We start from the raw sequence: 23,161 nt of genomic DNA on the forward strand, positions 1-23,161 counted from the left end.
GCTCTATATTTGGGATTGCATAGCTGATGAGATAAACATTCGGAAACTGATGTAAACAATATGATCATAAACCAATGTTCTATGGCTCTGTATTGTATACGGCATGCAAATCAGTTGTTGTTTATCTTGTTTTTTCCCGCCGTGTGTCTAGCCTCAATCACCTAAATGAATCAAAGAAGTTTTAGAAGAATTTTACTTGGGTCTCTATGATGGCGATTGTATGATGTTGCACAGCTTCAGGGTAAACATGGGGAAAGTGATGAAAACAACTTAATTTCTTATTATCATATCTCATATGATCATAAATCAAATGTTCTATGGCTGTGTATGGTGTACGGCATGCAAATCAGTTGTCGTTTATCTTGTTTTTGTCTGCCTTGTGTCTAGCCATAATTGTCTAAATGAAGTGGAGTTTTAGAAGAATTTTACTTCTTTGATGGCGATTGTATGATGTTGCCTGCAGGATAAACAAGCTACTCTAGATACCAAAGGTGAGGTGGTAATAGATCATGTAGGACATGAAGACATTGCAATTGAGAAGCGTGGAAAAATCCCTTGTTTGGAGGTATGTTAGTTCTGTGAGAAGAGGCACAGCTGTGTTGTGAGATTCTTTGGCTGTTATCCCACCAATTAACGTAAAAGATTTGATAGAAGAAAGTGTGTGTCGTACCTCTCACAAAGAGAAGTGGTTCTCAGTGTTGACTTCTGTTACTGGCAGAAAGGGAACGTGATACTGGTGAAAAAGGCTGAAGCACAGCAGCATTTTACTCGCCCACCAGCTCGATATTCAGAAGGACTTCTAGTAAGTGTGCATTGACATAACATTGCAGTTTGCAAGTGCAGTAAATAGATTTTTTATGCATCTTAAATTCCACATTGATTGCCATTGATACAGGTATCTATGCTTTCTATAGTTCAAAATGCTTTATGAGCTACATGTCTTGGTTCACCATTTAGAAAAAAATGCTCTTAGTAATTGTTAGCTGAATTTGAGAGTTTCAAAGCTTCTGGGTTCAACTTATAGCAGCTTTTTGTTGGATCATGGATGAGTATGGTGTACAAAACCTGGAATCTTCCTTGAGGTGACGTGAATGCCAAAGGTTTCTCTGAACGATGGTGCTTTTTTGTTGACATGCCCCCCTTTTGTGGGCTGCTGCCGTTAATGGGCTACAGCTTGCCAACTACCAGACGTCAATTGAATATTTTTTGGAAGATCCGTGACTCAATGATTCCACTTGCTCCAGTCACACATAGAGGAACCCATTTAGTTATGATTTAGAAGTGTGTGGGGCAATTTACAGATATGGGTCGACCTGGGTCAAGTTTGCTGTTGAGGTTCAGAGAACGCTTTATTAATATCTGCCATTGTTTAAATCTAAAGGTGAAGGCAATGGAAGATCTAGGAATTGGGAGACCTTCCACGTATGCGGCGACATTAAGAACACTTCAGGTGACATTGTTGCTATCTTTGTGCTGTAGTGTGCTTAGGGATTGGTTATTTAATTGCGCTCTGAACTCAGTGTGTTTCTTCTGCAGTCAAGAAAATATGTTAAGATTGAGCATCATCGGATTATTCCAGAAGCTCGTGGTCGCATGGTACATATAAGAAAACGTATAATCTGTTCAACCCTTTGTAAATGCAAGAATTTAAACACATACAATTGTATGCTGGATGCAGGTTACAATCTTTCTTTCCTACTATTTTCCTAAATTTACAGATTACAGCTTCACAGCCCTTCTTGAAGAGCAGGTAACACATTATGTAGTTTCTAGGAATCATATTGTTAATGATGCCTGTGAGATTAATTATATGATGTAGGTGCCAGGGATCATTCCCAACTGGATTTGGTTGTTCATAGTGCCTTAAATTTTGCATTGTAACTATGCTTACCTCAGACCTAACACCAGCCTCTATTCGACCCTGTTTCTTCCTTGTAAATTTAACCAGTCTGCCCTCAATCTTGTTTAAATGCGCCCCCCCTCCCCCCCGCCCCCCCCCGCCCCCCCCCCCCCAACACCCCCCCAACCCTACCCCACCCTACACACACACACACACTTTTTTTTTTTTTGGGTGGAATCATAAGTATATTAGATTTACAAGATGACTATCCAAAGTAGATAGTCCCAAAGTACATCAACTGAAGATGTCAATATAAGACAAATATACATCATGATCTATTTGGTTAACCTGCATGCAATCGAAGAAAGATTGATGCAAGGAGTACCGAAAAAAAAGAAAATGCAGAAAAAACCGTATCACCGAAAACTCCATGGTTGCAAACTTTCCATAGTGTCCATAAAGCCCAGTAGCGCACCCATGAGAAGAAAAGAGAGAACTCTGGTCTGGGCAAATGAAGACCAAATAGCCAGAAAAACTTTTCAAATATTATATTTGGAAATCTAGCCCGCAGAAGCTGGATGAGAGGAAGAAAAAACTGACGAGAAGGACAGCTCCAAAAAATATGAATGATTGTCTCCCTGGAAGCAGAGCATCTATGGCAAGTGGATGAGGATATATGTCTGCGTGCCAGAAACTGTCCTGAGGGAATAACAGCCAAAAGAACGCGCCACAAAAAGAGCTGTTGTCGAAGAGGAAGCTTCGACTGCCAAAGAGATCGCAATCGTCTTTTCCACCACCAAGATGACCGATGCATATGCCAGAAGAGATTTGCCCGTTCAGAAACCCAAGGCAATGGCAACAAATGTTTATACAGACCAGCAACTGTAATATCAGATAGCCTCAAGGGATGGCATGAAGAATCAAAAGAGGAGATAGTCCAATCCTGCAGAGGCGATCTCGAATTTCCAACAGTGGAATCGGCAAAAAAGGCTGAAGCATCTAAATTATATCACGCCAAAGACGACGATAATGAGGTCCCAAGCCATAATGTGCAGCAGCCTGTGGAAAAGAAAGAGGGGAGCCATCAGGATGGATGACATCTCCCACAGAGGTAACACCCTTTGAGTGGAGAAAATATGAACGCCGGGGTTCTTGCACTGCCAGGGGAACTGAAAATGCTTTGGACCAGTGGATGCTCTCAGCGCGGAGAGAGTTGCCTTGTAAGGAGCCACGACCATTCCATTTTAAATTTGAAAGGACAAGCTTCCAATCAGCAAGTAAGCCAGAAATGAGAGGACAGTCCTTAATTTTGCTAGTAATGCAACCAAGAATAAAATCCCAATGAGTAGGTTGCCAATGGCCAAAAGCTGAAGTCGTCAGATGAAGTAACAAATGACGGATCATCGCTGTCCAAGGCTGAGTGCCTTCCAGAAATTGAAGCATCAGTTTACCTCTGTGGGCAAGAATATGCACCTGTAAATTAAAGATATTCAAGCCTCCATGCATTTTAGGGGTACACAAACGATTTGCCGAAAGCAAACGTACACTCTTTTTCCCCTGCTTCGACCTCCAGAATATCTCCAAGATGGTGGACATAAATAATTTCAGCTCTCCCTGAGAAAACCTGATGAGAGGAAGGTAGAACTGAATATAGGCAACCAAGATGGATTGGAGAATCCGTAAACGAACATGCAATGGCCATGTTGCAAGTTTTCAGTATTCCAACTTTTTCTTGAGCTTTGCCAAGACCCAATCTGTTTGTTGACGGCGAGTGACTGTCCATCCCAAAGGATATCCCAAATGCCGAATCAAATGAGTGGAGTGAACTATTTCCCCTGGCCATAGCAAATTATGCCACTGTTTTGAATGCAGAGGCAACAATTTAGATTTCTGAAAATTGATTTGTAGGCCAGCCGCAAGTGCAAACAAAGAAAGAGCCTGCATCAAAGTAGAGAGATCCTGATGTGTATTGCGAGGAAGAAAAAAAGAATGGTCAGCATATGCCTGAGCCTGCATCAAAGTAGAGAGATCCTGATGTGTATTGCGAGGAAGAAAAAAAGAATGGTCAGCATATGCCTAAGCAACCAACTGACGTCTATTCTGAATGTCCAATCCATGAAGACTGCCAGTATCGACCAAATGATCCATATAAAGAAGCATGGGATGCGTCGCTATAGCATACAAAAGAGCACTTAAAGGGCATCCCTGCCTAACTGAACGATGCAAAGTCCATGATTCTGAGAGATCTCCTGACAATATACAAGCCGCCTGGCTATCAGCATAAAGCCAGTAAATGATATTCTGCATTTTTTCTCCAAATCCCAGAGCACGCATGGTTTCTTGAATGAACCCCCATTTAATAGTATCAAAAGCCTTAGCAATATCCACTTGCAATAATACAACATCTTGCTGCGTGTATTTGGCATATTCAATGCCAATATAAGCATTTGCAATGTTATCTGTAATGTGCCTGTGAGGAATAAATCCATACTATGCAGAATGGAGTCCATCATTCAAGCAACCCTTAATGCGATCGACAACCATTTTACTGATAATCTTGTATATCACTGGCATAAGGGTAATTGGTCTCCAATCTGCCAAAGACTGACATAAGTGTTTTTTAGGCAACAGCTTCACTAATTCTTTTTTCCAGGAAGTTGGCATTTGCCTTGTCTCCTAGGCAATGTTTACCATACGCAACAAAGGTAATTTGAGGGTGTCCCAATATGCAAGAAAAAATTCAACTGTAAGGCCATCCCATCTTGGAGCTTTCCATCGGCCACAAGACCTGATTGCATCAGACAGTTCTTGTTCAGAGAATTTTGTTTCTAGTTGTTGCGTGTGAGTAGTAGAAAGGATGGGGGATACATGCTGTAATAACCGATGACGTGCATCATACACTTCCATGGCGTGAGAATCGTCCTCACCAAATTGAGAGGAGAAATGGGTAACACAAGTCGCAGCCAATTGTGCTCGGGTGGAGGTCCACGTGTCATCTGAAATTAAAGTGCGACATATAGATGCAGCTTGTTTTCTGGAATGTAAACTCTTGAAAAATTCTTTGGAAGAGCAGCCTTTGTTCAAAAGCGCCTGTTGTCGTGCCTGTATCTCCCATTCGACAAGCTTTCGATGATCATTTACCTGAATACAGTGACGAGCTTGACATAAAGAAGTGGCTTCAGCCAAAGTTAGGGAGCGAAGATGACTAAGCTCGATTAACGATTGGCATGTTTGCTTAGCATAAGCAACAGTCTGTCTCCAACCTTTCAGATACTGTTTACCATAATCACGGATGACTGATTGCATGCGAGCAATAAAAGCTGTCCATGCATAATCCAAGTCAATGAAAGATTGAGGAAAGAGTGGCTGACAAGCCTCAAATATCAGTGCTTTGAATGCATCATGCTCCAAGTAACTATTATTGATGATAAGCAACCTTCGAAGTGGCAATCTGTCATCGGGCATGTCGTGCAGATGAACTCTGAGCCATAAGGGTACATGATCTGAATATGTAAATGTATAATCCACCCACAATTTGGTCGTGAGAGTATCATAATGAAACGGATCAAGCTGATACCATCGATCCAAGCGAGCTTTGTAAGTGGATTGTGCATTATGTTGGAAGGTATACCCAGGCATCAGAGGCTGAGATTCTTTCCAAAGATCAATCAGATTAAGCGTTGCTACAAAATCTGCCCACGAAGACCTCTCAGTAGCAAGCATATGTGTACGACCGGATGTATTATCACCAGGTTGAGGGGCATTATTGAAATCTCCACATATGAATGCTTTCTGTCTGCAAGGGTACAATTTCATTTGTTGCCATATCTGTCCTCTAGCCTGAGAGGATTGAGGTGCATATATTGATGCAAATTCAAAGATTTCACCCTGAATAAAGCACTGCATAACCATCCATCTGCCTTGGAGGTCATTAAATGCCATGACTGGTTGCAAATGATGTTTCACAAGAAAAAGTACACCCGAAAAGGCATGGTGGCCTGCATAAAAAATATCATAACCAGCATAATGGCCTTGCTGTCCAGCGTAGTGATGTTGATTGTACACACACACACATACACACACACACACACACACACACACACACACAAGAAAAAAGGAGAGGGAAAAAGGACCTCTGTTGTGTCCTGCTTCCATCTTTTTTTTCAAATTCTGTTCCCTGCCTTATTGGTGCATGATACTTTGAACAAGACAACGATTGGATACTGATTTTTGTTTGTGCATAAATCCACATGTAGAGGTCGAGTTGCAACGAACAAGTATTTCTTTAACCTTGTGAAAGATAGTCTCCAGATTTGGGTGTGTTGATTATTGAGATAACTTGGTCTCTGTATGAAACTATCTGCTGTGATCTCTCTGGAAATGATCTCTGCAGTACTGCATCTTGGTAGGCAATGGGCCTACTGGTGTGATCCATGTGTTACGTGTGTATAGCCCCAGTAGATGTATCGGATCACCTGGTTCCTGTCCTCATGTGTAAGCCTAACGTATGGGGAATCTGGATCTTACTGAAATGGAGGGAGCCGGTCCATCTGTGATCCATGTGCCTGAAACTAGGTAAGTACTGTGCCATACTAAGATGAATGCTCTCCTCGGGCTGCTATTTGCTGTGATGTCTGTAGTGCAAGTTGGGAGAGTCGAAGTGGATCCATCTCCCTCACCCTCTGTATATAAGTGACTCTGTGTGGAACAGGGCCTCCATCAACATAAGAGCCGCAATAAACTCTGCCTGGATGATCTGGTGGAGAAGAGATGGCTTGCTGTGTATCATCGCATCATGATCTGAGGATGCTCTTTGTGCTGCCAATCTGCCCGGGGATAAATCTGGTGCCCAGAAGGGAGCTACATATATAAGTGCTGGGGTGACTAGGGTGTCAAAAAGCCAGCCCTTCGTCCTCGGCTCCTGAAAATGCGCATAGTGAAGGTAGCTCTGAGATAGACATATGAATGCACCACCTCAACCTTGCTACTCATGTAAGTGATCTTTGTACGGCCTGCAACAACTGGGTAGGAGGTGTGGAATACCATAACCTTGGTTTTCCCAAGGTTGATCGAGAGCCCCTCTGTGCGCAAAAATCCTGCAAAGCATCCATGTGCTTCTATAGTCCCTCCTCAAAATCTGCAATGAGTGCAATATTATCAGCATATAGTAGGCGGCCATCTGCCTTGGCCTGGTCGATGATAGCCCGAAGTGTGAACATGTGATCCAGCGTGGAGAAGGTCCTCTTGAATCCTGCCTGCCATAGTGCCTTGTATTCCTCTCTATTTGCCAGTGTGCTGAGCTCAAGTATAGATCCATAGAGCTTTGCTAGATATGGTCGATCATGATGGTTTTGTAGTTATTAGGATCCATGGGGTCTCCCGCCTTATGGATAGGCGTAATAATGTGAGATGATGAGGTGGGGGGAAATCCCTCTGAGAGGGTCCTATGGGTAGGAGGGGTGCTAGGGTGTTGCCTGCATAAGAGGTGTGCTCGGCCATAAGCCCCTCGTGATCTTGTGATTGTCCGGAAGCGTGCGTATAGCCTTCACCACCATGTCTCTTGAGAAGAAGGTGGATGTGGTGGGATGTGCGTGTGGTGGATGTGGGAGGGAAGGTCGGTGGGGTATGTGGTATAATGCGTGTGCATATGAGTGCCAGATGTGTGGGTCTGTGATGGGTGTGGGTATGTGGCGTTCCCGGATCCTATGCCAAGCCTCGTTAGATTTCCCACTCAAGAAGAGTTGGTGGAAGTCCTCGTGCTATTCACGACAATGTGCTCGTTTCTTGTGGCGAGTAAGCGGCTAGCAATCTCTTCCGGGATACACACTGAAACTTCTCGGAAGAATACATCTATCCGAGAAACCTATTGATGTCAATATTAGCAAAATCTGCTTTGAAGCTAGATCTCAAATTATGTGTATGCATGTGATGATCCTTAGAACTATCTCTTTGAAGCAAAGAAGCTTCACCTAGTGCCTGGCAAAGCATAACCCCTCCAAAATATAGACCCAATCATATTTGCAAATAGCAATTACATATTACTCTCTCTGATCATCTACAATCCACAATCTCATTCGTCCTTCCTGTAATTGATTTCTCAAATCAATTGTTGCGTCCTCCCATTCAAGACATTCACCAAATAGGAATATGGATATACCAAGAAGCGTTCATACCACGAGGATACACTCCATATAAGACCCCAATCTTGCCTTGAAAAAACTAGCCTGAGATTTCAGCCCCGTGCATGTGCCTAAAAAGCAACCTCACCTGAACATTTTTTTAAAGCCCCACGTTTTTTCCACACAAGCTGGTCGTGCCTGTGTAAACACCTATAGCTTTTCTTATTATTATTATTATTTTGCCAAAACCAGAGGGTCACGCTTTTCAGATCCATTCAACCCACTGCACATACTTTTTTCCTGCTGTGCGCAGCCCTCAGCCATTGCTGCTGCCTTGAACAGCCCATGTCAGCCCTCGGCCCTGTATGCCTGCCGTACAGTATGCTGTACTCCCTTGCGTTGCTGTTCTTTGCTGCTACTGCATGATTGCTGCTTGGTGGTTACGTGTGTGAACATTGTCATCATGAGAAGCAACAAGGCTTTGCAAAGCATAGTATGCTAGTGCTTAGTACCATAGCCAAGCACAAACTAGGCTTCTTGCATATGGTTCCACAGCTGGCTCATACCTGCCTCTCTCCTTCGACTTTGCACACCCACAGAAGCCTGACTGCTAGGTAGCTTGCATGCAAACACATGTGACTTAAACCTCAGGGCTGCACACAAACACACGTGTTGGCACATTGGTGTTAGGGTTAGGGTTTGGACAACAATGGAAGCTCTACACACACAGAGGAAGCAAGCAAGAGAGCTAGAGTGGGAGAAGTTCTTGCACATATATTCACACAATGAAGATGAGAGACAAGTACAAGTGATAATAATAAAACCTAGTCTAGGTGTCCTTTCACACCAACTGTCAGGGGGGAAAAAGTTAAGAACTCGTAGGACAAAAGTGCCCTTGGAGTTGGTGCCTGTTCACATGCAGCACTACATATAGTCATACACAATCTATTGTAGTAGTGAAGGTTGTCTTGTACTCAGCCTCACAAGTAGATGTGGCAACAATGGGTTGTTTCTTACTCAACCAAGATATGCATGAGTTGCCAATTCAATTCGCACTAGTTGATTGCCAAGTGTCCTAGTCTCTAGCCGAGTCTTAATCACTATAAGCATATAACTGTAAGTTGCCCCCCCCCCCCCCCCCCCGGGGATAGAACAAGCCAAGAACCAGAGTGCCCTGAAGATATCGGAAGATACGCTTAACTGCTTCCCAATGCTTAGTACGTGGACTATGCATAAATCTGTTTGCTTGAGAAACACCAAACTGAATATTTGGTCTCGTGTTGCACAAATGTATGAGACAACCACAACTACTTGGTTGTACACACTCTTGTTATAAGACTCTCTTGCATCATTCATGTTCAATTCAAGCCTTGGTTCTACTAGGGTAGAAATGGGCTTACAATCGTGAAAGCCAAACTTATGCAAGAGCTTCTGTACGTACTTGGATTGAAACACCATAATGCCTTTATCTGTTTGCACAAATTAAATGCCCAAATAGTAGTGCAAGAGAACCAGATCTGACATCTCAAATGAGGTTTTTAATTCAGCTTTGAAGGCTGAAATTGCATTGTCATTGTTCCCAGTCAGCAGCATATCATCCACATAAAGTATGAGCTCAAGCAAAACCCCATGATCCTCTTTAACATAGAGAGTGCTCTCCGTTAGACTGTTTCTAAAACCCTCGTTGGCTAAATAAGAGTGTATCTTCTCATATTAAGCTTTGGGAGCTTGTTTGAGACCATAAAGAGCCTTTCGGAGCTTACACACTTTGCCTTCTTGGCCAGGCACCACAAAACCAATGGGTTGACTCACATAAACCTCCTGCAAGTCCCCATTGAGAAAGGTTGCTTAATGTCTAATTGATGCATTTTCCATCCATGATGGGCAGCCAAAGCAACAAAACATCTGATAGTGGACAGCCGTGAAGTAGGTGCAACAAGTCTAGCCTTGTACTTGTCAATGGTACCATGAAATTTTCTCGACTTTATAAACCCATTTTGTACCAATTGGTTTCTTGCCACGAGGCAATTCCACTAGATCCCATGTGCTATTTTCTATATAGCATTGATTTCCTGTTGCATGCTTCTTGCCAATGCTCATCCTCTTGAGCCTCCTCGTAAGAGTGTGGCTCATCTCTGTCATAAAGACTACTCATGCAAGCTACATCAACATGTTCTCTAGCATTCTTGGAACCAGCCCTTGTCTTGCTATGAAGAGGATCTAAGAGTTTACTCTCTTGCACAAAGTACGGACCAGCCAACGAGGAATTGTTCTAGCCTTTTCCAAAGCTATCCGCTCTTCATGAACTGCTTCCTTTATGTCATGATCTGCAATGGGGTGGTTTAGGGGCTGATTTTCAGCGCCTACATGCTGTCCATTAGGCATTTTTAGTGGCTGGTCATGTGTGACACCTACACCCAATCGGAATAGTCCCTCAAACATATCCTGTGAGCCATTTTTGAAGTCTCTACTGGATTCAGCCAATGGTTGTGCTGAATTTTTAGCAAATACTACATCTCTACCCTCACAAATCCTGTGTGTGCGGGAATTGTAGAGATGATATCCTTTGCTACCATTTTACAGCCTCGTCATCTAATTTGCCTCGTAACTACGGAGGCACATGTGCATATGCAAGGCATCCAAATGTCGTGAGGTATTCAACCTTGGGTTTTCTATTGTACCAAGCCTCTAACAGAGTAATGGTTTTCAAGCATTTTGTAGGGCACGTGTTCAAAACATGTCACATGCACTTTGCATTGTAGTGCATGGTGGCAAACTGGCTCATCATCATCAGTGCAACATTGTAACAATATTAGTACCATTCAGGATGATATTTGTCGTACGCCGTGACCCCATTGTAATCCTTAGTCCAGGATAAGTCAAGCACGAGCTACGTAGGTCATTCTCAGCCATAGCAAGTCAGCCAGTCAGTCTAAGTCCCTTAACCCACTTAAAGAGACGCATTCATGCATATACAGTCAGTAGAAACCTTAGGGTTTGCATCAGAAAGCATTCTGCATATTGCACATCATTCATCCATTGCATCTAGACCATGGCAAACACCCTAGATATCATCTAGATCAAGATATTTACTAGGATTTTTTGGTATTTTTTCCATTATTTTCAGCATTTTACACATCATTTATGCATTTATGGTGGACATGAGCAGTCGGCCAGCTCTATAGCTAGCGGACTGGCTCATTGTGCCCATATAAATAGATCCCTAGCATATTCAGCCATTCATTCAATCATCAATCAGCATTGAGCATTCAAGCGCTTGGCATCTTCAGCACAAGGAGCAAAGCGATTGCAGTTTCAGCCACCAGCCCTCAGCGTTTATCTCTTACAGCCCTAGGCGCCTCAAACGCATGAGCATTCAGCACTTCTACATCAGCAAAACGCATCAGTTCAACATTCACCGAGCAGTTCACCTTGCGTTTTCTTCATCCATACAGTTTTCAGCATTCATCATCTCATCAATTTGCTCCAACCACTGGGTGAAGGTAAAACACAGCATTCATAAGCATTTATAGCATTCATATTCAGTCTAGAACAGTCCCAAACAGCCCCTCTCTCAGCCTCAGCTTTGCATCCCTCCCTCATTCCATTGGGAAGGGTGCGGAGGCTCAAGATTGGTCGTCAGAGGTCTTGCGTTTGGCCTATCGTCAGTCACACCATCAGTCTCTTTAAAGATAATAAGGCAAATACTATCTCAGTTTCAGGATAGGGGGCTCTTTAGTGGGTAATTTGGGACTCTATACGGTGTAGAGTTCTCATCTCTCTCATATCTCTTTAAAGTTTGAAGTCATTAAAGTGGATTGCTAAACTCGCAAAACTCAGGATACAGAAGACGGTGTGAGCATTTGTGTGACAGGATCCTCAAATACGAATATTTCTGTTGCGTGCTACATTGGTATCAGATTCAGCTTGTCCACACACATCGTATCCTAGCATGAGGGCATCCTTGGATGGTCAGATTGCGTTCCGGCACGACCAGCGACTTCAGCATCATGTCTACAGAGGAGAGTACCCATCAGCCGCCGGAAAAAGTCCCCCCCGAAGGAGACCTTGCTCTTCCGACTACAACAGACACCATAGGTCTTCTTAGAGCTCAGAACCAGCTGCTCATGGAGCGTCTCTAGCTCTTGGAGGCAGCAGCAGCACGTCCTCCTCTACCTCCAGCAACCCCCGACTACATCTCCCTCTTCTTTCAAATGGAACAACAAAGAAGATAAGACGAGGCCCGAAGGAGAGAAGAAAAAGCTGAAGCAAAAGCAAGAAAACAACAACAAAAAGCAGAAAGACGTGACTATGAGGAAGCCCAACGCAGGATCGACGAAGACCGGCGTCAGGCTGAACTCGCCGCTCGGGAGCACCAACGAGAGCTCGATCAAGAACGTATGTTACTCGAGCACCAAAGGGAAAAGGAGGCCATTCATCTTAGATACCAGCACCTCTCTTTAGCTTCCCCCGCCTCAGGTGCCACCAGCCAGCAGTCCACAACATCAACTACCGTCATTCGCAATCAACCAAATTTCAGTAAGTATAATGGTAAGTGTGATCATTTAGGAGTTAATCAGTTCATTCATCAATTTACTGCGCATTTTCCATTAGCTAGGATCACAAATCCTCAAGATAGAGTCCATGTAGCGGTTCCCCATCTCACTGGTGAGGCAGTCACTTGGTGGGAGCATTGGTCTAATCTTTATATAGACCAGACCACAGGTGTCATAGCTTTTAGTTGGGATACATTTGTCCATGACCTGAAGACCAGATTTCTCCTGCCCCAGTACGTGACCGGTCTGACGACAGATGAGTTGTATGGACGCAGACAGAACGGATCCCGAGTGCTTCAGTTTTCCGGTAAGGTTATTTCTTTTAGCACATCAGTTAGGGCTATTTGCGCAAGCCAAGATGGAGCTATTCATTCGTGGATTGGATCCTAACATTCGGTTCACAGTTCGTAACTTTGAACCCAGTACATATGACCGGGCCTTGACTCTCACTCAGAATGAAGAAATGAAAATGAACGGTGGCAAGCCCAAGCAGTCAACCCAGTCCAGTACCAAACCCCAGTAGCAGCAATCCGCTGCACAGCAAGGGAAAGGTAATGCATCTTCTAAAGATGCTAAGAAGGACGACAGAAATAGCTCCAGTTCAGGGGGTAAGAAAGATAAAGAATCTAAGCCTAAGAAAACCCCCGATAAAAAGGCTAAAGCAGGCATTACTGGAGGTTATCTTCCTCTAGAGGAGCAAAAGAAGTATCAGTCACAAAACAGATGTTTTTTCTATCACATCGTAGGGCATGGTAAGAAGGATTGCCACAAATGGCAAGCGGAACAAGCCGCCAAAGCTCCTTCTGCCACAGTTGCCACAACCTCCCCAGCTCCTCCAGCCCCACCTACTACCACCAATGCGGTTCAACTTTTACCTTCTATGTATCCTATGCCATCCGTGGTATTTGATGCTAAGGAGGAGGGTGAGAGCGATGCTGCACAAAAAAGCCTCATCCGAGCTTCTGGCTCTGCCCAAGGGCCGACAGTTTGTAGTCCTTTTCGATATGGGCAGTTCTGAAGATGCCATCTCTCCCCAGTTGGCTAATAAAATGAGCTGCACATTGGGAGTGCTATGGGCTGTCCATAGTTGTCCTGCATGTGCTTGATGCCGGAAGTGCCCTCTTGTGCTGAGGATCGTCAACGAATTCTGCATGTGTTTTTGTTTTGCTTTCATACTGTATTGGAAGAGATAGGTGCTAGTCAGTGGAGAGGAGTTATTATCCGTGAGAGAAGGTTGAGATTATGAGGTAGCTCTCATCTTATTGTCTGGCCTCGAAAGAGGTTACTTTTGGTTTAAGCAGCAGTGAGCATGTGGAAAGACTTCGTGGCCCTCCTGTCTATGTAGGGCCACTGTTGCACCCTTGCAGTCTATTCAGTATCATACTTGGGAAGCTGCTAGTGAGTGGTTCTGGGGCACGGAAATTCTTTTCTTTCTGAAAATCTGGTAGATACATTATGGCCAGCCAGTCAGATCATTCTGTGGAGGACTTTATCACCCATACTCGCCGCATGCGAGTAGAGGATAGAGACAGGGATCATGTTGGGGCTTTGGTAGATAACGATCCACCGTTGTCTATTAGGGCTGAAGATCAGCAGGATATGGATGCCTTGATGAATGGGCTTAAAGAGCTCCGTGCTTTGTAAAGGGGCCCAGATGTACAATGGGTCATTGAATCAAAGTCTCATGTCAAGGTTGATGTGGTCACTTTTGATGCAATTGTCCAATAGATGGGAATTGCCCATCACCTCCGCAGAGTGATAGAAACTCGGTTCGCTGGTTTTATAAAGCATGTTCTTTTGGACTAACCTTATACAAACGTGCACCTACTCTTGGGCATTGATGACGTAAGTAGGAATGTCATATCTTATTGTCCACGCTATGCATGATAGAGTTGATGAACCTACATTCATGTTCGGACCTTTTTTGGAGCTTAATGTTTGGTTCTGGCTCTTAAGTGCTTTAGGTCTAGAGTTTACAGTTCTCTGTTTTGTGTGTGTTTTTTATTTTTTTATTTTTTAAAGTTTCTTTCATTCATGTAATTGTTTTGTTCAGTTTTCTTGTTTTCTTGTTTCTTTTTTCTTGTTTTTTGTTTGTTTTGTTTGGTTTGTTTGTTTGTTTATTTTTTGTTTGTTTGTTTCTTGCTTTTTTGTTAATGTCTTAATTAAAAGTCTTCTTTTGATTTTCTCTCCTTAGTAGCTAGGTTTGTTAGTTTATTTATTTATTATCTTTCAAATGGTTTGTTTTTGTCTTTGTCCTTCTTCACTATTATTTCTTTCTCAAATCTCTCAATTCGTAAGTTCAGATTCTTCCAACCTTATGAAGGTATATATATATATTGACAAACCTCGAGAATTGGCTGTTGCCATTTTGAAAATTTGTGGCGATGTTGTTTCCGATGATGAGGGCAAGTGGGTCTTCTCACGGCAGCCTCGCAGACTATCCTGTGAAGGGAATTCCGATGATGTTGTGAGAAGGCATGCAGTCTGCACCAGTGATGTGAGAGGGCATGCAGCCCGTACCAGTGATGTAAGTGGGCATGCAGCCCGAGCAAGTGCTATGAGGGGGCTTGCAGCCCATGCAAGAGATATGAGGGGGCATACAGCCCGAGGAGATGATGTACATTGACATGCAACTCGAGGGGATGATGAGGGGTTTTCAGCCCATTTGAGAGATGCAAAAGATCTCCATGCATTGTTGGTAGTATCTCCACCTTCTAGGTATGTTCTTGCTCCCAGAGTTCCATCTAGAATGGAGGGTGTTGCATGGGAAATGAGCCCTAGACTTGGGCACCGTCGCCATCGTAGACATGATAAGGAGGAGGATGTTTTAGAGCGTCGGGATGCTCGTCACAGCAAGAAGGCCAAAGAGTTCAAGTCAGGAGACAAGGACATCAAATTCGAGAGCTATAATGGAAAGCTGGATACCACCAAGCACTTGCTTTCATAAGGCAATTTGAAATAGCCTTATGCACTGAAGAATTTACGGAGAAATCTATGCTCAGGCATGTGGGTATGCGTCTTAAAGAGACTGCAAGTGATTGGTGGATGGCAAAGCTTTTGGATAGGACAGATGCTCGCACATGGAGTGCTTTCAAAGAGCAATTCTATGATCAATCCCTTTCTCCTCACTTCGAGAAGGATGTACGAAAGGAATGGGATTGGCTAACACAGGATGAAGGCGAATCCGTTTCCTCTTATGTCTCAAAGTTTTTAGCGGATTCTTCTCAAAGTCACACTGTTCACGATGATTAGTGAGGACGAGAAGAAAAGAAAGTTTGAGTCAAGGCTGCAAAGAATCATTCAGAAGAGCCTTGCAATGTATCCACACAACATCTACAGGAGCTCATATACTCGGCTACTATTTCTGAGGAGTTACATGGTAAGGGAGCATCAAAAAGACAAGAATTCAGCTTATACAAGGGAAAATTCAGAGCTGGAAATGAGCATGAAAAGGGTGGACAGCCACCTAAGTTTATGCCCAGTGAGTCCAAGGATGCAAAAGGGGGCTCGGAAAAGAAGCTGGGGGATAAAAAGAATGACCCTAAGCTGTCCAGACACCATATTTTTTATTGCATGAGAGAGGAGAAGTGCTTCACATGTGGGAGCAAGGATCACATGAAATCTCAATGCCCCCAGAATCTCAAAAAGAATAATGTGTAGGATGCAAAACTGAGTGTGAATGTTATACCCAATGTTCACGGTAACACTACACATGAACCAAAGAGCAGAATCTTATGCAAAGCTTGGGGCAAGTTAAAGGACCAAACAACTCTATTCCTTTTTGATAACTTTATATCCGTACAGATGGTTGCTGTTCTTGGGCTAAAGCTCAAGGAATTGGGCATGGACTTTCATGCAGATGTTGCCTTTGAGGACAAGAAAGTCAAGGTCACTCCCATCATTGGGAAGCTTTGCATACAAATACAGGGATATTTGGATCATGAAGACTTTCTTATGGCACCACTTATGGGATGTGATGTGATACTTGGGATGCCTTGGCATTATCATTTGGATCCCAAGATTTTGCACAAAGAAAAGAAAGTTATGTTTACTCATAGGAGTAGAGAAGTTTGTATTAATGCTGGTACTACTAGGAGTACCATACTTGTTGTAAGCCACATATCTATTTCCAAGGCAATAAAGAAAACAACTTGTTCTTACTTGGTCTTTGTACGTGATAATGTTGAGCATGATGCTGTAAATCTTGTAGATCAAGATAAGATTGATTTCTTAAGTGAATATACTGATTGTTTTACTTACTCCCTTCCAGGACAATTATCCCCAGAGAGGCCAGAGAATCATTGTATTGACATAATCCTTGGTAGCTCTCCTCCTAACCGACCTCCTTATAGGGTGAGTGCTGCCCAACAGGAGAAAATCATGACTCAAGTGAATGATTTGCTTAAGAAGGGGTTGATAAGGCCAAGTTCTTCACCTTATTGTTCTCCAGTTTTACTTGTGCAGAAAAAGGATGAGACATATAGAATGTGTGTTGATTACAGGGCCCTTAACAAGATTACACTCATGAACAGGTTTTTGATTCCTCAAATTGATGATATTCTTGATAAACTTGAAGGAGCTGCTTGTTTCATTGATCTTAAGAGTGGCTACCATCAAATTAGAGTGGTACCTTAAGATGTGCACAAAACGGCTTTCAGAACATCATTTGGGCTATATGAGTATTTGGTGGTGTCATTTGGTCTTACAAATGTTCTCGCCACTTTCAATAGAATGATGGACATAATTTTTAGACCTCACCGCAAGTTCACAGGAACTTTCTTTGATGACATTATTATCTTTTCAAAGAGTGAGGCTGAGCATAAAGAGCATCTCACCATTGTTTTTGAAGAGCTAAGGAAACACAAGCTTTTCATCAATGGAAAGAAGAGTGAATTCTTCTTGTCAAAGATACACTATTTGGGGCATATTGTCTCAAAAGATGGTGTACGCATGGATCCTGCAAAGATTCAAGCTATCAAGGATCGGCCAGAGCTTCAGAATGTTCATCAAGTTAGGAGATTCATTGGTTTAAACTCTTACTATCGTCGATTTATTCGACACTTTACTTTCTTGGCTTCTCCGTTGCATGATTTAACGAAGAAGAAAGTTGCATTCCGTTGGTCTGATCCAAAAAAGACAGCTTTCCAAGAGCTGAAGGATACCATCATCTCAGGGTCTGTTCTTATTATTCTAGATTTACATAGACCTTTTGTGGTCGAGTGTGATGCATGTGGAGATTGTTTGGGGGCTGTTTTGAATCAAGAGGGATATGCAGTGGCTTTTGAAAGCCGCCGCTTGCAACATGCAGAATTGTATTTGCAAGTCTCTGAGAGAAAGAGTTGTTGGCCGTCATTCATGCCCTTCAAACATGGAAGCATTATCTCTTGGGGGTTGAATTTATGGTAAAAACAAATTATCAAAGTTTACGGCACTTTCTTACACAACCTAAACTCTCCGAAAAGCATCGAAGGTGGGCAAATTTCTTGTCCATGTTCCATTTTCAGATTTTGCATACTCTGGGCAAGAAGAACTTGGTAGCGGATGCTTTGTCATGCAGGCCTTAAGTGCATGCAGTGACTACCGCTTATCATCAGGACTTGTCAGTGATGCGAGATATGTATGCTTAGGATACAGATTTTCAGCTTATTTGGGTTGATTGGAACGATGGAATTGCTGTCCCATCTTATTCGATTCAAGATGGGTTTCTGATGATGCAAAACCGTATTTGTGTAGTCCATGAATTGCGCCAAAAGGTTATGAAAGAGTGTCATGCTCCTCCATATGCAGGTCATCGTGGTATTCTGGCTACTACACAGGTGTTGGAAAGATATTTCTTTTGGCCAGCTTTATGCAGGGATATTGAAGCTTATGTGCGAGAATGCTTCCTAGTGTGTCAGAAAGTCAAGTTTGACAGGCACAAGACACTTGGTTTGCTTCAGCCCTTACCCATTCCGCAGGAACCATGGGAAAGCATTGCCATGGATTTCATTATGGATTTGATGAGATCGGCATACATGGTGATGATGCAATATGAACTATCATTGATCGTTTTAGCAAATAGGCACATTTTATTCCTGTGAGAGTAAAACCATCAAGCTAGAGCACATGGCAAAGTTGTTTTTGGCTCATATTTTCAAACATCATGGCATTTGTGGGAGATAGAGATCCTCGGACTACCAGTTTATTTTGGTGGGCATTGTTTGATAACATGAGCATAAAGCTGAGTTTTTCATAAGCTTTATCATCCTCAAACAGATGGACAAAGTGAAATTGCAAATTCAACCGTACTTGATTTGCTCAAGTGTTATGTATCTGAGCAGAAGTTAGATTGGGAAAAGTATTTGCCATTGTTTGAATTTGCATACAATAACACTGCGAATTCTTGAACAAATAAGGCTCCGTTTAAGATAGTCTATGGCAAGGTGGTGCTTCCACCTATCTTACGAACAAAAGATGAAATCTTTGCAGCAGATGAGTATGTCCGAGATTTGGATATTGCAGTTGCACAGGTTCGGACAGCCATAGAAAGATCTCAAGCTAAGTAGAAAAGGCAGCTGACAAGCATAGGCGAGAGGTTATTTTCAAGGAATGTGATTGGGGATTACTTAAGTTTGAGAAAGCATGTCTTCAGAAGTGGCGAGACAAAGAAGACCGGTTTCCTAAGCTCTCAAACAAGTATTATGGGCCATTCTAGATCTTGCAGAAGATAAATGAAGTGGCTTATAGATTAGTATTGCCCGATCACTGGAAGGTACATAATGCTTTTCATGTTAGTTTACTAAGGCCATATGTGGGACCAAATCTCGCAGAAGATAAATGAAGTGGCTTATAAATTGGTATTGCCCAATCATTGGAAGATACATAATGCCTTTCATGTCAATTTACTAAGGCCATATGTGGGACCACCTCCTATGGAACCAGTTTTGGAAGATCCACCAGAAGTGGATGAACTTGAGGAGGTATTGCAACCTGATCAGATAGTTTTTCGTACAGGGCGTAAGCATGCAGGTGGCAAGCTAGTACGTAGGTATCTTGTGAAGTTTAAAAACTATTCGGCTCTGAATACAAAATGGATGGACGAGGATTATTTTGCGGATTATCCAGAGCTTTTGAAGGCCTATTTGGAAGCTTTTCAATTGCGGTCAACTGCTTAGAAGCTGGGGGGAATGTCACAAAATTCCTCACAGCTTCTGTGTTTTGTTGTTCATGTGTGGCATGTGGAGCCTGACATGACATACATGTATGGCTGGTGGAGCCTGACATGGTGTGTCTATGTGGCATAGGGAGCATGACATGGTGTGTCTATGTGGCATAGGGAGCCTGACATGACAGTACATTTATGGCTCATAGAGCTTGACATGATAGTATATGTGTGGCTTGTGGGACCTGACATGGTGTACATGTATGGCTGGTGGAGTCGGACATGATGTGATTCCTTGGGACTAGCTATCCTGGTCATTTTCTGTATTTATGTTCTGGGAAGGTTCCGGAAGGATCATGAGTCCTGGACATTTTATCTGATACAACTGAGCAGATGGGTGTTTCTTTCAATCTAGCTGCACTCATGTGTGTGCATGACTTTGATTTTACCTTTGGATGACTTGTCTTGTTTGCTTCGACAATGCATGAGATTTCTGCCTGCGTTGTCCATGGAGCTAAGGACGCTTGGGCACCCTGTGGACGTGTATGTGTACACCTGCTTGGGTCTGACAGGTGGTCTACATGAAGTGTTCCAAAAAACCCAATTTACAGCTTTATGATTTCACATACTAATAATTATGGGTGCAGGTTCACACTCTTATAAGTGACCGGACAACTTATAAGTTGTACACACTGATCGGGACTTATTTAATACATGTAGCAGCCATAAAGTGGGCACCAGACCTGATTTGTACAAAACCCTTGTAGGCGCCTCCTTCTCGACCTAAAAGCACACGTTTGAGCTATTTTCGGCAGGGAGTCTCTATCATTGGGTGACATTCCAGATTTTCTGTAGGCGCATGCTTTTTTGGTGCATGAGAGCTGGTCGACTGCTGCTACAGGCTGTTTTCAGCCATCTACCACGACAAAAACCCAACAGGTGTATGGGAGATGCTAGCCGACTCCTTCTGGATGTTCCCTACTACTGGCCGACTGGTTTACAGCTCTGAAAAGCAGCTGGTCAGAAAACAGGGGAGAAGAGCTGGTCGAATCATCTGGACAGGTTTCCTATTGATCGAAGCCTTATAGCTTTGTGTACGGCTATTGGTCGCTTTCTTTTTGTGGCTATTGCGGGCTGTTCGATTGTTGTAAACAGCCTTTCAAGGTTGGTCGACATGTTCTGTAAGCCACACAGGAGGAAGGTGAAGAAGAAGGGTTGTTCCGGGCTGATGTGGGAGTGCTATGGGCTGTCCATAGTTGTCCTACATGTGCTTGATGGCAGAAGTGCCCTCTTGTGGGCTGAGTAATGTCAACGAATTCTGCATATGTTTTTATTTTGCTTTCATATTGTATTGGAAGAGATAGGTGCTAGTCAGTGGAGAATCCTTGGGCACCCGTGAAGTTGTATTTGGAAGTCGACTCCTTTTTGATAATCTAACCATAAAGGGGGGGGGGTCGGCCCATCTTCTGGCCCCTAGTGTGTAGTGTGCAGAGTTGTCATCTCCTTTTATCTGGCATGCTTATGTGTACTTTCAGTTTTCATTTGATAAGATTTATGTGTTACAATTGCCCTTTCGCTTACAACTCCCATCTAGTTTTTCCTCTTGGGACAAACACCAAATACATGTTGCATTCTATGCAATTTTACAAAATACAGAACTGGCAACGACTAGCAAAAGGCAAAAATATCCTGTATGCAACCCAAATATGCACTAATGTGCACTGCTAGGCACAATGAGCACAAACTGCCACCAAGTGCAGTAAACTGTACTTACCTTGCGCAACCCTGTTGCAAGAATCAAAAGGAAAGAGTGGAAAAAGCCTTGATTTTGCACTTACAAATATAGTTTTTTGACACGGAATAGTGTTGTGTAGCCAATGTTTTGAAGCTTGGGAATCCCAAAATCAAAAAAGTCCCAAATTAATTGTTGGCGTAGCAATTGCAAGTACAGCCTGTACAATTGTGCAAGCAGATAGTATGGACATTAAGTACGCTGATTGTACGGATGTCACGCAAGGAAGTACGGGGGTATGGGTGTCACGTGTGTGTGCATGTGCTAACGCCCAAGGCAGATTTAAGCCACGGCTATGATACCAAATGTTGGCACACAGGTGTTAGGGTTAGGGTTTGGACAGCATTGGAAGCTCTTACACAGACAAAAGAAGCAAGCAAGAGAGAGCTAGAGTGGGAGAACTTCTTGCACGTATATTCACACAATGAAGATGAGATACAAGTACAAGTGATAATAATAAAACCTAGTCTAATCGTCCTTTCACACCAATGTCTAGGGGGAAAAACCCGTAGGACAAAAGTGCCTTTGGAGTTAGTGCGTGTTCACATGCAGCACTACATATAAGCATATGCCTGCAACATGAGAGTTAACCTCATGGTTGCACACATCTCAACCCTCTCACACGCACACTTCCCTCTGTCAACCATACATGCATGACCACACCATGCAACATGTGTGACAGAAAATGCAGATGACAATGATGACAATCCTCGCATACCTTTCATTGAGATTCAAAACGCAGATATGGTGTGGAGAGAAATATGTACCAAGAACAAAGTAAGGAGAATACTCTGCACATTGCACAACACTAGGTGATGGAAAGATGGGTTGACTCCCCCTTCTCATAAGCTGTTGTCCGCAATTGTCAGATAATAGTAGTTCATAGAAAAGTTCAGTTTTGAGTAGCATATCTCTTAATGTCAGATCCATCCAAATCCAAATTCTTGTCAAGCGTAGGCATGAGAGCCAATTGTGCTGCTCCATAGAATAAGCGATCAGCTACCAAAAATCAAAGCCAACCATATGGCGAGAAATCCATAAATCCATTAACCGTGATGACCACTAGGCATTCCAACAGTTGTTCATCAGGGAACCACCCTGTTCATGAGTCTTTCAACTCTTCTGCCATGCCAGTGAACTCCATATGAGCACCGCCCATATGATCTATACGCTACCATTCTGCGATGTTCTTGGACTCCATATGAGCACCACCCATATGATCCATATACATACGCAAACCAGCATAGATCTCTTCACAGGTTCATATGCCCCGTACAAGAGTCAGAATGGTATGATTCGTAAGAGCGTGGCTTGTCTAATCAAGAGTACCACTCCTATCTGTAGCAGCCCGCCACAGCCATGAATGAGAGCACTGCTCTTATAGTGTTTACTGGCTGAAAACAGAGATTCTGGGCCGGACAACGAGGTTCTTTGTGACAGACAAGGGTTTTATGTTTCTTTTTGGGTGCCAGAGATGTTTTCATGGTAACGCGTGCATAGACGATGCCTCTAAGAGCGATTCTGGAGAGTTTCATCGCCAAAGGATACTTGCTTTTTGAGAAATCTTGAAGACTTTAGCCTTGAGTTACAAGTGCAGAATTTTGTGAGTTCGTGGGACAGTGTTCTCAAAAGTACAATTTCTCTCTTTGATTGGAGATCATATATACTTGGAAAATTCTACCGGCATCCTTTTTTTGAAAGATTACTCGTGAG

At 43.1% G+C, this 23,161-nt stretch overlaps 1 protein-coding gene across 3 annotated transcripts in view; it reads left to right on the plus strand.

Annotated features, from left to right (window-relative positions):
* The window catches only part of LOC147625951 (uncharacterized), a 76,465-nt gene that overhangs the window by 34,714 nt on the left and 18,590 nt on the right, over positions 1-23,161 (plus strand). For all 3 annotated transcript variants that reach the window (XM_086817484.1, XM_086817485.1, XM_086817486.1), the window contains exons 9-13: positions 464-565; positions 719-802; positions 1,382-1,450; positions 1,537-1,596; positions 1,679-1,750. In XM_086817484.1, coding sequence (XP_086673610.1) covers positions 464-565; positions 719-802; positions 1,382-1,450; positions 1,537-1,596; positions 1,679-1,750 — 387 coding nt within the window. The remainder of the gene's footprint in view (positions 1-463; positions 566-718; positions 803-1,381; positions 1,451-1,536; positions 1,597-1,678; positions 1,751-23,161) is intronic.

Source organism: Cibotium barometz, chromosome 23, assembly GCF_041138505.1.
Source record: "Cibotium barometz isolate CiBa-2024 chromosome 23, ASM4113850v1, whole genome shotgun sequence".
In the NCBI taxonomy this organism is placed as follows: Eukaryota; Viridiplantae; Streptophyta; class Polypodiopsida; order Cyatheales; family Cibotiaceae; genus Cibotium; species Cibotium barometz.